The 15,521-nt window shown below is 39.2% G+C and overlaps 1 protein-coding gene across 1 annotated transcript; it reads left to right on the forward strand.

Moving 5' to 3' along the window:
• Positions 1-7,549: 7,549 nt before the first annotated feature.
• MED10 (mediator complex subunit 10) lies at positions 7,550-13,757 on the forward strand. Its single transcript, XM_081322563.1, has 4 exons — positions 7,550-7,816; positions 9,259-9,342; positions 11,112-11,214; positions 12,855-13,757. Exons 1-4 carry the CDS (start codon positions 7,695-7,697, stop codon positions 12,948-12,950), a joined length of 405 nt encoding a protein of 134 aa, XP_081178689.1. The 5' UTR covers positions 7,550-7,694; the 3' UTR covers positions 12,951-13,757.
• Positions 13,758-15,521: the final 1,764 nt, after the last annotated feature.

Raw genomic sequence — 15,521 nt, forward strand, 5'->3', positions numbered from 1 at the left:
AAAAATTATAGACCTATATCGCTTTTGAATACAGATTATAAGATTTTTGCTAAAGTATTGGCTAATAGATTAATGCAAGTTTTGAAACAAATGATTCATAGTGATCAATCGGGATTTATATCTGGGAGGTATATGAAATATAATGTAAGACAAATTGTAAATTTGCTTGAATACTTGGATAAGAACAACCAAGTCCCTGCAGCATTGATATTTTTGGATGCAGAGAAAGCCTTTGACCAATTGAATTGGCAATTTTTATTGAGAGTTGTTGAGGAGATGAATTTTGGAGAAGGTTTTTTACATACTATTAAAGCTATATATCAACAACAAACTGCACAAATTATAATTAATGGGGGGCTAACAGAGACCTTTAAAATTGAAAAAGGTACAAGACAGGGATGCCCCCTATCACCATTAATGTTTGTTTTAACATTAGAGATTTTATTAATTAAAATTCGAGAGTCCTCTATGATAAAGGGAATTAAAATTAAACAGAATGATTATAGATTGAGAGCTTTTGCTGATGACTTGGTTGTGACAGTATCTCAACCTTTACAGTCGGTTATAGATTTGATGGAAATTATAACTCAGTATGGTAAGGTTTCTGGGTTTAAGGTGAATAGTAATAAGACTAAGATACTCTCTAAGAATTTATGAGTGAAAGGGACATGTTATTTAAATTAACAGGTTTTGAAATAGTAAAAAAGGTTAAATATTTAGGAGTGTATATTGCAGCTTCAAATGTAAAATTATATAAGAATAATTATGAAACACTATGGTTGAAGGTACAAAGGGATTTAAATAATTGGAAAAAATTACAATTATTCTTATTGGGAAGAATTGCAGTTGTTAAAATGAATGTTCTGCCAAAGTTTCTTTTTTTGTTTCAAATGATACCTATATTGAAAAAGGATGCCAACCTTGATCAATGGCAGAAGGGTATTAATAAATTTATTTGGGCGGGGAAAAAACCAAGAGTTAAATTTAAGATTTTACAAGATGCTAGGGAAAGAGGGGGACTTAAGGCGCCGAATTTGAAATTGTATTATGATGCGGTTGCCTTGACGTGGGTTAGTGATTGGCTTAATTTAACTAATAAGAGAATACTTCATCTTGAGGGTTGGGATTTGGTATATGGATGGCATGCATATTTGCTTTATGACAAGAAGGTGGATAGGGCTTTTAAATCTCATATTCTTAGAAGTGCCTTGTTGCGTGTCTGGAAAAAGTATTATTATAAGTTAAATTACAAAATACCGATTTGGGGAATTCCTGGACACGCGATAGAGGGCGTATCTATGGGAGTGAGTTTGGATATGGTTTCCTATAAGGAATTACTTAGATTGGAAGGGAATGATTGGCAACTTAAATCATTAGAGGAGTTAAGACAAGAAAATATAAGCTACTCTTGGTTTCAATATACCCAATTGAAAGCTAGGTGGAAGTTAGATCAAAAGGTTGGCATCACAATTACAGATCAAAATTTAGTAAAACAAATTAGAGACTTAAATTGTGCACATATAAAGAGGATATATAATGTTTTAATTGAATTGGACTCGGAAACGGAATTAGTTAAAGATTGTATGATAAAGTGGGCACAAAATATTCAGGAACCAATTGCGCTGGATACTTGGGAGATAATTTGGGTCAGAAATGTTAAATTTACTCAGGCTCAAAACTTAAGAGGAAATTTTTATAAAATGTTTTATAGATGGCATTTGGATCCGAAGAAGTTGTCTAATATGTATCCTAACTTGCAGTCTAAATGTTGGAGATGTGGTAGTTTAGAAGCCACCTATTTTCATATGTGGTGGACTTGTAGAAATATAAAAGCTTTTTGGATTAAAATTTGATGGAACATTCAAAAGATTTTAAAGAGGAAGATAAAGTTTTCTCCGCAATTGTTTTTATTGGGTATTGTTGTAGATTGTGATGTTAAAGAAACTAATTTGAAGTTGAATATGATAACAGCAGCACGGTTACTGGTGGGACAATATTGGAAGGATAGTTTGCCTACTATAGAAGAATGGGTGCTTAAAGTTTCGAATCTTGCAGAAATGTCTAAGATTTCTGCTTACTTGAAAGATCATTCACAGGAAAGATATATTTCAGTTTGGAGGAGATGGATAGATTATATTCAGAACAAATATGGGACTAAAAAGTTCCAATAAGCTGATGAGTAGATTTTAGAGGGATATTGTTATCTTAGTGCTAGTACTTTGTATGTATCTATGTTAAAGGGGAGTTAAAGCACATTATGAATTTGGTTAATTGTATATTATGGATAATTCTTATTTAGAGTATGATTATTATAACTATAATCCTGTATTTAGCTCTGGGAAGTGGGGGGGGGAAGTGGGGTGGTTTGGGGTGGGGGGGATTTGGGGAAAATAATAATAATAATAATAATAATAATAATAATAATAATAATAATAATAATAATAATAAAGTATGTATCAAATAAAAACATCACTACTACTACTAGATAATAGTTACATTAGTTCAGTGAACTGAGAACAATGAAAGTCAACAGCTGAAATACATAAACCTTTCATTTGGTTTGATTCTTGTAGCTACTTTATGTTCCCTTGCATAATAGGCCTCCTGCCAGATCTGTTCATCTGGCAGTTCTGAAGTATGGAATTGGTCTATTAGTTGCTGCTTCTAAGTCAGTGAGGCTTACATTCCAAGCAATTGTATTTAGGATTACAGTTTTATTGCCTTACATGTGTACAGTTACATGAATTTAAGGAATACCAGCTTCAAACTTGCCAAAACTAGGCTTTAGTCCTAAATGGCGAATGGGTGGCATAGCACAGCAAGGAGGAATACAGATAAATATATTTCCATTGTTCTCTGCCATTACTATTACATCAGAGGTGTAACTATTTGCAGTGGAAATCTCCTTTGTTCAAATTCTTCATGATCCTGTAAACAAAGAGCTTTACATCTGGATAAACATAAAATGTAGCAACTGGCTACTGAATTAAAATCTTTGCCCTTGCTGAATTACCGGTACATGTTGGTTTAAGTTTACATGACATGTTAAGCTAAAATGAAAGAAATCACATTATGACTTAGTGCAATGAGGGCTTTCAGTTACAGAGCTTCATATTTGTAGCAGCTTAATATATCAGAATGTAAATAAGTTAGTATTTAGTTGGGTGTCAATAAAATGTGTACATTGGGAAATTTCCTTTGAGCACTAAATGGCAGCAAAGAGGTATAAAATTTGAACTCTTTGCTACCAACTAGTGGCCAATTTCTAGAGATTTTATGCAAATCTCATATGGCAGCACTAAATGTAATTTCCATCTGTAGGACTGCAGAATAAACACTTAATACATGAAATTACCCCTTCATGGATTACTGCCTTGTCGTGGCGAAGGGGCTTGCGTAATTCAATGAAGCTATGAGCTATGCCGTGCAGGGCCACCCAAGACGGACAGGTCATAGCAGAGAGTTCTGACAAAACGTGATCCACTGGAGAAGGAAATGGCAACCCACTCCAGTATCTTTGCCATGAAAACCCTATGGACAGTACCAAAAGGCAAAACGATATGACGCTGGAAGATGAGCCCCTCAGGTCGGAAGGCGTCCAATATGCTACTGGGGAAGAGCAGAGGGCTAGTACTAGTAGCGCCAGAAAGAATGAAGCGACTGGGCCAAAGCCGAAAGGACGCTCAGCTGTGGATATGTCTGGTGGTGAAAGGAAAGTCCGATGCTGTAAAGATTTTTTCTCCATAGGAACCTGGAATGTAAGATCCATGAATCAAGGCAAGCTGGACGTGGTCAAACAAGAGATGACAAGACTGAACATCGACATCTTAGGTATCAGCGAACTAAAATGGACAGGAATGGGTGAATTTAATTCAGGTGACCATCAGGTATACTACTGCGGGCAAGAATCCCTCAGAAGAAATGGAGTAGCCTTCATAGTCAATAAAAGAGTAGGAAAAGCAATACTGGGATACAATCCTCAAAATGACAGAATGATCTCAGTTCGAATCCAAGGCAAACCATTCAATATCACAGTAGTCCAAGTCTATGCTCCAACCACCGGTGCTGAAGAGGATGAAATTGACCGGTTCTATGAAGCCCTACAGCACCTTATAGAACTAACACCAAAAAATGATGTCCTTATCATCATGGGGGATTGGAATGCTAAAGTAGGAAGCCAAAAGATAACCGGAATAACAGGCAAGTTTGGCCTTGGAGTACAAAATGAAGCAGGGCACAGGCTGATAGAATTTTGTCAAGAGAATACGATGGTCATAGCAAACACTCTTTTCCAACAACCCAAGAGACGGCTCTACACATGGACATCACCAGATGGTCAACACAGAAATCAGATTGACTATATGCTCTGCAGCCAAAGATGGAGAAGCTCTATACAGTCAGTAAAAACAAGACCAGGAGCTGACTGTGGCTCAGACCATGAGCTTCTCGTTGCAAAGTTTAGGCTTAAACTGAAGAAAGTAGGGAAAAGCACCAGGCCAATCAGGTATGAATTAAATCATATCCCCATTGAATATACAGTAGAGGTGACAAATAGATTTAAGGAATTAGATCTGATAGACAGGATGCCTGAAGAACTATGGACAGAGGTTCGCAACATTGTACAAGAGGTAGCAACCAAAACCATCCCAAAGAAAAAGAAATGCAAGAAAGCAAAATGGCTGTCTGAGGAAGCTTTGCAAATAGCTGAGGAAAGGAGGGAAGCAAAAGGCAAGAGAGAAAAAGAAAGATACGCCCAATTGAATGCAGAATTCCAGAGAATAGCTAGAAGAGATAAGAATGCCTTCTTAAATGAACAGTGCAAAGAAATAGAAGAAAACAATAGAATAGGGAGGACCAGAGATCTTTTCAAGAAAATTGGGGAGATGAAGGGAACGTTCAATGCAAAAATGGGCATGATAAAGGACCAAAATGGCAGGGACCTAACAGAGGCAGAAGAGATTAAGAAGAGATGGCAAAATTACACAGAAGAACTATACAAGAATGAGCTTAATGTCCCTGATAATCACAATGAGGTCACTGACCTCGAGCCAGACATCCTAGAATGTGAAGTGAAGTGGGCCTTAGAAAAGCTGAGCAACAACAAAGCTAGTGGAGGTGACAGTATTCCAGCTGAGCTATTGAAAATCTTAAAAGACGATGCAGTAAAAGTGCTACACTCAATTTGCCAGCAAATTTGGAAAACTCAACAGTGGCCACAGGATTGGAAAAGATCAGTTTACATTCCAATTCCAAAGAAAGGCAGTGCCAAAGAATGTTCAAACTATCGCACCATTGCACTCATTTCTCATGCTAGTAAAGTTATGCTTAAAATCCTACAAGCTAGACTCCAGCAGTATGTGGATAGAGAACTACCAGAAGTACAGGCAGGATTTCGAAGAGGCAGAGGAACTAGAGATCAAATAGCCAACATACGCTGGATCATGGAGAAAGCTAGAGAGTTCCAGAAAAACATCTACTTCTGCTTCATTGACTATGCTAAAGCCTTTGATTGTGTGGATCATAACAAACTGTGGCAAGTTCTTAAAGAGATGGGAGTACCAGAACATCTTATTTGTCTCTTGAGAAACCTATATGCGGGCCAAGAAGCAACAGTGAGAACTGGACACGGAACCACTGATTGGTTCAAAATTGGGAAAGGAGTCCGGCAAGGCTGTATACTGTCGCCTTGCCTATTTAACTTATATGCAGAGCACATCATGAGAAAGGCAGGGCTAGATGAATCAAAAGTTGGAATTAAGATTGCTGGAAGAAATATCAACAACCTAAGATATGCAGATGATACCACTCTAATGGCAGAAAGTGAAGAGGAACTGAAGAGTCTCTTGTTGCGAGTGAAGAAGGAGAGTGCAAAAGTTGGGTTGAAACTAAACATTAAGAAAACCAAGATCATGGCATCCGGCCCTCTCAATTCCTGGCAAATAGATGGGGAAGAAATGGAGGTAGTGACAGATTTTATTTTCCTGGGCTCCAAGATCACTGCAGATGGGGACTGTAGTCAAGAAATTAAAAGACGCTTGCTCCTCGGGAGGAAAGCCATGGCAAATCTAGACAGCACACTAAAAAGCAGAGACATCACCCTGTCAACAAAAGTGCGTATAGTCAAGGCTATGGTCTTCCCAGTTGCAATGTATGGCAGTGAAAGTTGGACCATAAGAAAGGCTGAGCGCAAAAGAATTGAGGCCTTTGAACTCTGGTGCTGGAGAAGACTCCTGCGAGTCCCTTGGACTGCAAGGCGATCAAACCGGTCAGTCCTAGAGGAGATCAACCCTGACTGCTCTTTAGAAGGCCAGATCCTGAAGCTAAAACTCAAATACTTTGGCCACCTAATGAGGAGGAAGGACTCACTGGAGAAGAGCCTAATGCTGGGAAAGATTGAGGGCAAGAGAAGAAGGGGACGACAGAGAATGAGGTGGCTGGATGGAGTCACTGAAGCAGTAGGCGTGAGCTTAAATGGACTCCAGAAGATGGTAGAGGACAGGAAAGCCTGGAGGAACATTGTCCATAGGGTCGCGATGGGTCGGACACGACTTCGCAACTAACAACAACAACAAACATGAAATTAATTGCATTTGCAATTTATTTTAAAACAGGTAAATAGTAAGTCCTACATGAAACAAAGTAGTTTGTTTATTGTAAAAAAAAAGTAGTGGTCAACTGCAAGGTATCTTATATATCATAGGCTAAGACCATAATGTAATTTTGTACTGGTTTACCAAAAGAGGCAGTGGAATTTACCTTGAGAAATAGTATTGTAGCCATTTTTTTTTAAAAAAGTCATGTCTATACATCAGATTCTGCATCATGAAATGCATGAAGGGAATCCTAAAGTGATAGGCAACAATCCTGGTGTGAAATATATGTAAAATGAAGAGAAAGCAGTTTAAAGGGAAAGCAGATGCAAAATCAACTCCCCCTTTCTTCGAAATTTGGTTGGCCCCAACCCTATATTTTTTTAAGGGGGCCCTTCCTTCTCCTGCGGGAATATCTGTAATTACCGTATATCAGTCGTGGGTCTACCTCCACCACCCCGGCTCAGCATTTTTTAAAAACAACTTCCCCGTCTTTTGAATCCTCGTTAGCCGCCCAACATGGTGAGTATGTGGCCATGTGGAATTTAACCAACAATAACCTAATAAAACAAAATCACTCTTATCCTCTAATGGTTGATGTATACCCGTCTGGCAACCGCCGATTTAAAATTAAACTGCGTGCAGCTGGTAAAATGAACTCCGGGTTCAGTTTATAGCATAAGCTTTGTACAACTATAAAGAAAAGCAATTTGATGCCATGAGACTAATGATCAAATGAATGAAAAGCGAAAGCGTTCATTTTATCCCTTTGGAAAAATCAGGCCGCCCGACCGAAACCAGAAGGCAAGCTCCAGGTCCCCCAAACGGAGAACTAAACAGGAGACGGAACTACGCATGCGCAGGAGGGCAGGCGAAGGTTGTCTTTCTTGTATGGGCGGAGTCTACAACATCTGCTTTCGAATCCTGTTATAGTCCATTCAAAGAAACAGAAGAAGAGGGAAAAAAAAAGACAGGCCTTCCTTGAGCCGGAAGAGGAAATGGTAGATAAACGTTGATGGCCGCGCTCTTTAGCAACGCAGAGCCCGGTGTAGCGAAAGGGGTTGTCGCGGAGGGGCTTCAACTCGCTCTCTCTGGTTCCGAGGGATGGCGGAGAAGTTCGACTCGCTGGAGGAGCACTTGGAAAAGTTCGTGGAAAACATCCGGCAGCTGGGCATCATTGTCAGCGACTTCCAGCCTAGCAGCCAAGCGGGACTCAGCCAGAAACTGTGAGCTTCCCTCCCTCGCGTCTCCTTCTCCCTCGGGATTCCCAAATCTTTTTTCCAAAGCCGGGTTGGGGGGGGGGCTGGAGTTGTAGGAAATGGTCACCTGGAAGACGGCGTTTTATTTCAAACAAATCCCAGAGTTTCACTGGTCATTGAATAGCAAATATTTTAGATATATTAGCCGCCCAATTCCTAGTAGTTGGTGGAGCAGTGGGCTAATGCCTCCTTAAGTAACACCAGCTGCCTGCAATTAGTGCAGGTTCGCATCCCACCAGGCTCAAGGTTGACTCAGCCTTCCATCCTTCCGAGGTAGGTAAAATGAGGACCCAGATTGTTGGGGGCAATAAGCTGACTTTGTAATAATGCCGCTTGGGGGTGTGTGTGTGAAAGCCCTAATAAGCAGGCTTATACATAGAATGAAGGCTACTGCTAAGCTTGTAAGCCGCCCTGAGTCTTCGGAGAAGGGCGGGATATAAATGGAATTAAAATAAAGAAAAAATAGTTTGTGTGTGTGTGTGTGTGTGTGTTTGGGGGGGAGGCTTAAAAAGCCATTTACAAATCTTGGAAGAGTTTATTTGTTGGTGGCATTTGAATGTTGGGCTCTATGGCTATACGGTACTGTCCTTTCAAGATTGATATTCCCTAGGCCAGGGGTAGGCAACCTTGGCTCTTTTATGACTGGTGGACTTCAACTCCCAGAATTCTGGCTCAGGAATTCTGGGAGTTGAAGTCCACCAGTCATAAAAGAGCCAAGGTTGCCTACCCCTGGCCTAGGCATATTTTAAGTCTCATTAACTTAGATGAAGCTTATAAAAAGTTGTAGAAAAAAATACAGCCCCTCCCCCATAAAGCTAATGAATTGTTATGCTTGTGTAACTGTTATATATATTAGATGGTCTGAAACAGTTGCTTTTTTAAAAAACTAAGGTTGGAAAACAAAATCAAATTTATACCTTATTTTGCTGATAATGGGCTCAAGGTTAGTTTTAAAAGACAGTTGCTTGCAGCTTAAGAGCTTGAGTATTGGGGCTGTTATTTTCTTCTTAATAGTCAGTATTAACTGGAACGTATACTGGAATATAACACGCATTGGGAATTGTTTTCACCCTTTCTTCCACAATAACACATGGTAAAATTCTACCATAACATGGTAGAATTGGAGATTGAAATGGTCATTCTAATTTTGTGGGCAACTCCTTATTTGGTGTACAGAGCTTCAGGACAGGAATTTTAAAGGAGATTTGCCAGTTTGCTTTCTTTCCCTTTTGTTCTGAGAGCCTCTGTTTTCCTTTATTTTTATTGCAAACAGTTCATATTGTGGAGTTAAATTGGTTATTAGCAAGCCTCATAATTTCTATTATAAACCCTCGGTTGGCCCAGAGGATGTGTAAATTGATAATTTGACTTCACTGTGCTATAATTAATAAAAAATGGTTTCTGTCTAGGAATTTTATGGTTACAGGCTTGCAAGATATTGACAAGTGCCGACAACAGCTTCATGATATCACTGTGCCTTTGGAAGTCTTTGAGTAAGTGCTTAACTTCTTCTTACCCCAGCTGTCAGTATGTGGCCCTAGAGATATTGATACTGTTTACACAAGAGCCGTCACATATCTTTTCACAGTAAGTCTAATAAATTGGACTGCAGAGCATAGAGTACATGTGTAAACATTAGAAATTCATTTTTAAATATCCTCTGGAGTGCACAATGCTAAATTGCATTTGATTTTTGAGAAGCATCTTATATCCTTTTGCTCTTGGGAAATACATTTGCAGAGGCTGTAGTTGTATCTGCAGTGTGAAGGTAATGAAATCTCCCTACAGATTCAGATTTGGAGGACAGTTATTCCATTTTTCTGGAAGTAAGGGGAGGTAGTTAAACTTATAGATGTGTTAAGTTTATCTCATGTTTAATACAGTAGTATTTCTTTTTTCAAAAATCAGTGGGAAATTAATTGCATGTGGCTTAGCACTGAATTTCACTGGTACAATCTGCTTTGCTTACAAAATGGGCCATGAGAGCAATTGGTTGCTCGCTTCTCTTATGCAATCTTATTGAATGGTCTTCATATCTTTCTCCAGATCTTTTCTGTATAGACCCAATATATTGCTGGGAACTCAGTATCATTAAAGGTAGTCCTTGCTTAGCAACCGTTCGCCCAGCAACTGTTCAAAAATACGATGGTGCTGCTGAACAAAGTTATGCCATTGTAGTGCCCCCGCAATCACATGATTGCAGTCTGGGCTGTAGGCAACCCATTCGCACTTACAATAGCACCCATGATCCTGTGATCCTCATTTTTGATCTTCCCTGCTGACTTCTCCAGAAAATCAATGGGGAAGCCAACAGGGAAGGTCGCAAGGATAGAGCTCCCTCTCATTCCTGGGGGCTGCCTGAAAAAGGTCCATCGGGACCCATTTTGAGGTGGACCTTTTTCAGTCAGCCTCTTTGAGAACAGAAATCAAATTGAGTTTATCCAGTGCAGGGCAAGGTTCCTCTGCTAAGCAGCCCTTCCCTCTCAAAGATGCTGGCTTAAAAGAGTCAGTGAAAGTAAAATAGGATTTTAGCTTGGGTTTCTTGCACCATAGGATGCTTGGAGCCAGGCCAAAACACCCCATTCTGCAAGTACCCTATACTTAAAATTCCATTAAGCTTTCAGCCACCCTCTTTGAGGGCAGAAGGGCTGCCTATCAGATTGATTTTGCACCCCACAGTGCAAAAACTTTCTGGCCATGTATAGATATTCTGTAAACAGCGGGGGAGGGAACTGCAACACTGGGCTGAGGAAAGGAAGCTGGGATCATGAAGATGCAAGTTTTTCTGCAGCCCAGTGCTGAAATTCCCTTTTGCCCATGGAATCATGTGGTTGAGTGGGGGGGGGAAGACCCAAGCCTTCTGGGACGGGTGGGGTGGGGTGGGGAAAAGGCCCAGACGCCAGTGGGCTAGCCAGCCAATGCCTCCTAGCCTGTAGCAGGATTCTGCATGGCAGTTAATGCCAGGCCTCCTCCACTTCCTGAGGGGGAGCTGAGCTGGTATTGCAGTTGTTGAGTAGGGCAGTCATATGGGTGCCTTGCTTAACAACCACAATGACTTATGACCCAAATTTGGGGCTTAATTTTGTTCATACATCGAGGACTATCTGTAAATGTTACTTAAATTCTGTGCTATTGTGATAGTGACATTAAATGGGTTAAATGATAATCTAGTGTGAATTTCTGAAAATAATGGTAGAATGCATAACGTGTATGGTTAATATACATGAACCACATTAAAATCTTATAACATTTATTTTCTCAGGTACATAGATCAAGGTCGTAATCCCCAATTATATACTAAAGAATGCTTGGAAAGAGCTCTAGCTAAAAATGAACAAGTGAAAGGTAAAATTGATACCATGAAGGTAAGTTGTCACTTGTACTTAAAAAAACTGTATTCCTTAAGTGTACATTGTCAGCATATGCATTCAAAAGCTCCAGGTCAATAACTACAGAATTAGTTTATGGTGTTAATTTATGTAGTTTACTTTGTAAATTTATACAGTCTTATCTTGCATATGTCGGTGAACGATGTACAAAATTAAAAACCCAAAAGACAGCAAAATAATCAAAAGCATAACAAAACTTGAATAATAATCAACTCTCTCTCCTTTAATAATTTAGTAATCCTTTATTGATTAGCCATTAGGCCATACCAGAAATACAGAATGTAAAATACAGAACAATAATAAGCATATATTAAAACAGAGTAAAATAACATGATTAAAAGAAAATGCAAATTATATTTCTCTGGCACCCCTAAATTTACACTTTTATTCTATTTTTAACAATATTCTTACTTTGTATTTTATATTTTGTATTTCTGGTATGGCCTAATGGCTAATCAACATACTACATAAAAAAATCCCATAATCTGCAGGCGAGTGCATGCAATTTTCCCAGCAGTAGAACCACTTTGCAAGCTTCATACCTGTGTTACAGGATCCTCAGGTGAAATGGCAAAATCCTATCTCCAGTCCTTTCCAGAAAACCAGCAAGATCAGAGTCAATCTGACTCCCTCCAAGTGAAATGTGTTGCTTTTGTTTCTTTGTGGAATCTGACTGGTGGTTGCAGGCAAAAGCTGCAAGCAAACATGCTTAATTGTTGCTTCCATTTTTTTAATGTTCATGTATTTTAAAAAATTGTTTTGTTTGTTTTAATTGAATTTCTTGGGACCATGGGGTTTTTTACATTTTTTTTGGCGTTCTCATAGATTTCCCTGGTAGAACACTTAAACACATTTTTAGCTAATAAAACATGAAAAATTTAAGATACTTGCTATACAGTGGATATCAAAAGTCTACACATTCCTGTTAACATGCCAGGTTTTCGAGATGTAAAAAAACCCCAAGATAAATCACTTCAGAATTTTTTCCACCTTTTTATATTAACATATAAGTTGTACAATTCAATTGAAAAACAAACTGATATCTTTTTTTGGAGAAGGGGGAATTAAAAAACTAGAATAAGTATAAGTGTGGACAGCCTTAATACTTCGTTGAAGCACCTTTTGATTTTACGATTTTATTTTATGTAAGCAAAATATACCACAGTGGAGCAAATCTGTCTATGGCTTCATTCTTATCTGCAGCAAAGGGACAGATTTAGCTGAGTCACCTCCATGAGTATTTTGTATAGTCAGTACATTAGAGCTGAACGTACAAGAATGTATAATAAGATGAGGTTGTGCTCTGTGTATATTATGATTTAGCATTCAGTCTTTTGGGTTATGAGCCTATCAGCGTAGCACATCTTGCCTTGGGAATCATAGCCCACTCTTCCAAATCTCAGATTGTGAGAGCATCTCCTATGCAGAGCCCTCTTCAGGTCACCCACAGATTTTTAATTGGATTCACACGTGGGCTCTGGCTGGCCCATTCCAAAACTTTGATCTTCTGGGGAAGCCATTCTTTGTTGATTGGAAGTATGCTTTGGGTGGTTGTCATGTTAAAAAGTGAAATTCCAATTTCTTGACCTGACCTTTTCCCCCCCTTTTTCTCTCAGAAATTCAAAAGCCTATTGATTCAGGAACTGACTAAAGTGTTCCCAGAGGACATGGCTAAGTACAAAGCTATTCGGAGTGAAGATCCTTCTCCATAATTACATTTTCTATTGTCCTGTACTCCCTTTCCAGACTCTGATGTCATATTTATATGATAATAATTGACAGCCTGAGAAGTGAAGATGTGTTCAACTGAAATACTGATTAAATATTGCATCTCTTGGCCTGGTTGGAATTGTTTTCTGCTACATCTGCAGTCATTAAGGAGGTTCAAAAAGAATCCAGAAATTCAAAACATCTCTTTTAAAGTGACATGAAGCCTGTTTTTGAACTGAAACCTCTCTTCTTTGCATCTTGTAAATACTACACAAAGTATAGAGGGCTTAGGACTGTGGTTGTGTATTGTAGCTTGTATGAAGTGGGGTAATAGTATAAATGTGTCTTCTGAATTCTAAATTATTCTTTTGAATAATTAGTTTATAGGGTGAAGTCTTTTTTGCTATATTTTGATCTACAAGAATGATATTTGTTCATTTTGTGTTGTCATAGAAAAACAGGAAAGTTTCTAATATACATGGAAATATACTTGGAGGTACTGTCAAAGCAACTTTTAATTTCTTCAGTTTTTATGGTTAATGAAAAATTGAACTTCTAAATATAGCCTTAACATGTTATACATCTTTTATGTGTTCTTCTGCTTTTTTGTTTATATCTCTTCTGATAGTCTGGCAACCATGAGAATTGATTACATAAATTGTAAACAAAGGATTTACATTTTGTACCTTATAAAGGTATAAGCTTATTCATACAGGCATGTTAATAATTTCTGGCTGTCAGTTCTCATTTGCATGGAAATGAGTTGTTATGAATAAACAGAGAAAACCTGCATATCTTATCTTGAGTATTTTTCATTGGAATAAATTGATGTTTAACTATTTAATGAAAAAACATTTTCTGAATAATATCCAATATGTATAATGAAAAGAAAAGTGATATTTAACTGTAATTGATATTTTAACTATAGTTACAATTTAAGCTCATTTACATATTTGTATGTGTACATGTACACGCGCACACACACACACACACACACACACATATATACAAATTTAAAAAAAAGCTGTATGCCTAAGGTTAAAGATAGAAAGTAGGCTTAGGAATGACCTAAAAAAAAGTGGAAATGACTTCTAAAACAGATCCATCAGGTGATCCACTGCAGCCTTCACACTTGCAGGCTAGGATCTTGCTTGTTGCCTCATTCCTCATTTTTCTGTTTGCAATCAGATCAGTTTGAAGACTGGTTCAGTGAAGCCTGCAAATTACAATAGAAATAGTAATGTGAGTTCAGACCTTTAAAGCAGGGCCTTTCAACCAGTGGTTCGGGTACCACCTGTGGTACATTGGCACCTGGCAGGTGGTACGCTACCATCCTAGAAAAGTGGTAGTGGGGGAGGGGAATGAGCTGAACTGGTGGCAGCAACGCACAAGCCTGAGCGAGAGATGGCTGGAGCTGCAGGGCTGTCAGGGCTCAGCGGAAGCGCCAGTATCACTGCCGCTTTCCAGCTGATCGGTGCTTCTTCGGGGCAGTGAAGGCTCCATGGAAGCACCAGGATCAGCGCCAGGCTCCAGCTGGAGCTCAGTGCTGATCCTGGCGCTTCTGCTGAGCCCAGAAGAAGCACCGATCAGCTGGAAAGCAGCACTGATCCTGGCGCTTCTGCTGAGCCCAGAAGAAGCGCCGATCAGCTGGAATGTTGCAGCATCTCCAGGGTCTTGTGATTTACATTTAGATGCTTGGCAACTGATTCATATTTATGATGGTCACAGTGTCCCAGGATCATGTGAAGTGACCAAAACGTGCTGCAACCACCCAGCAGAGGGGGGGAAATAAAAACCAAACACCCCCACCCCACTCCTGCTGCCAATCCTGAACAGAAATGCTCACAGCAATGAAAACTTTGGACAGGAGGAAGAGCGCTGCCAGGCGGGCAGGCAGGTGTCTTGCTCGGCTGTGGCTTGGGGGCAGTTTTTTCAGTGCCATTTTAACTTTGAACAGTCACTAATTGAAGTTGAGGACTACCTGTACTTCATCACTTTTTTCCTTTTTTTTTTTGGTCATCAGGTTTTTGACACCTTGCTAGGTGACACGTGGTACTCGGATGTTGCCATATCCTAAAAGTGGTACAATGGGTGAAAAGGTTGAAAAGCCCTGCTTTAAAGCACTGGTAGGTGCATGGTTTTTGATTGCAGTTGCAATCTATTGCATGTAAATGCAACCGTGTTCTTGCACATACAACACCCCCACTCTGAAAAAAAAATGCAAATAGGAATTAGGATGCTGAATAACAAAAAAGGATCTTGCTGGTAAGCTTTGAATGGGATGGGCAAGATAGCAGGCAAGAGAGCTACATCCCTGGAACGCAGAAGGAAAGGAGAATTGCCTTTCAGAGTCCTGGGAATTTGAGATTGGAGGGGATAGCATGAAGAGCTCTACTTGCATAGGTTATGCAAGGAAGGGAATATTTCAATTATCCTAAACAAAAGGATCAGTTATTCAACTGATCAGATTTATTATCAAGGATGTGATGAGGTTGAAACTTGTAATGGCCTATTACAGCGTCTTAAGGTTTGGTCTTTGTCTCCAATTCCAATTTGACATCATAATGCAGTAA

Source organism: Vipera berus (assembly GCF_964194415.1).
Source record: "Vipera berus genome assembly, chromosome: 3".
NCBI lineage: Eukaryota > Metazoa > Chordata > Lepidosauria > Squamata > Viperidae > Vipera > Vipera berus.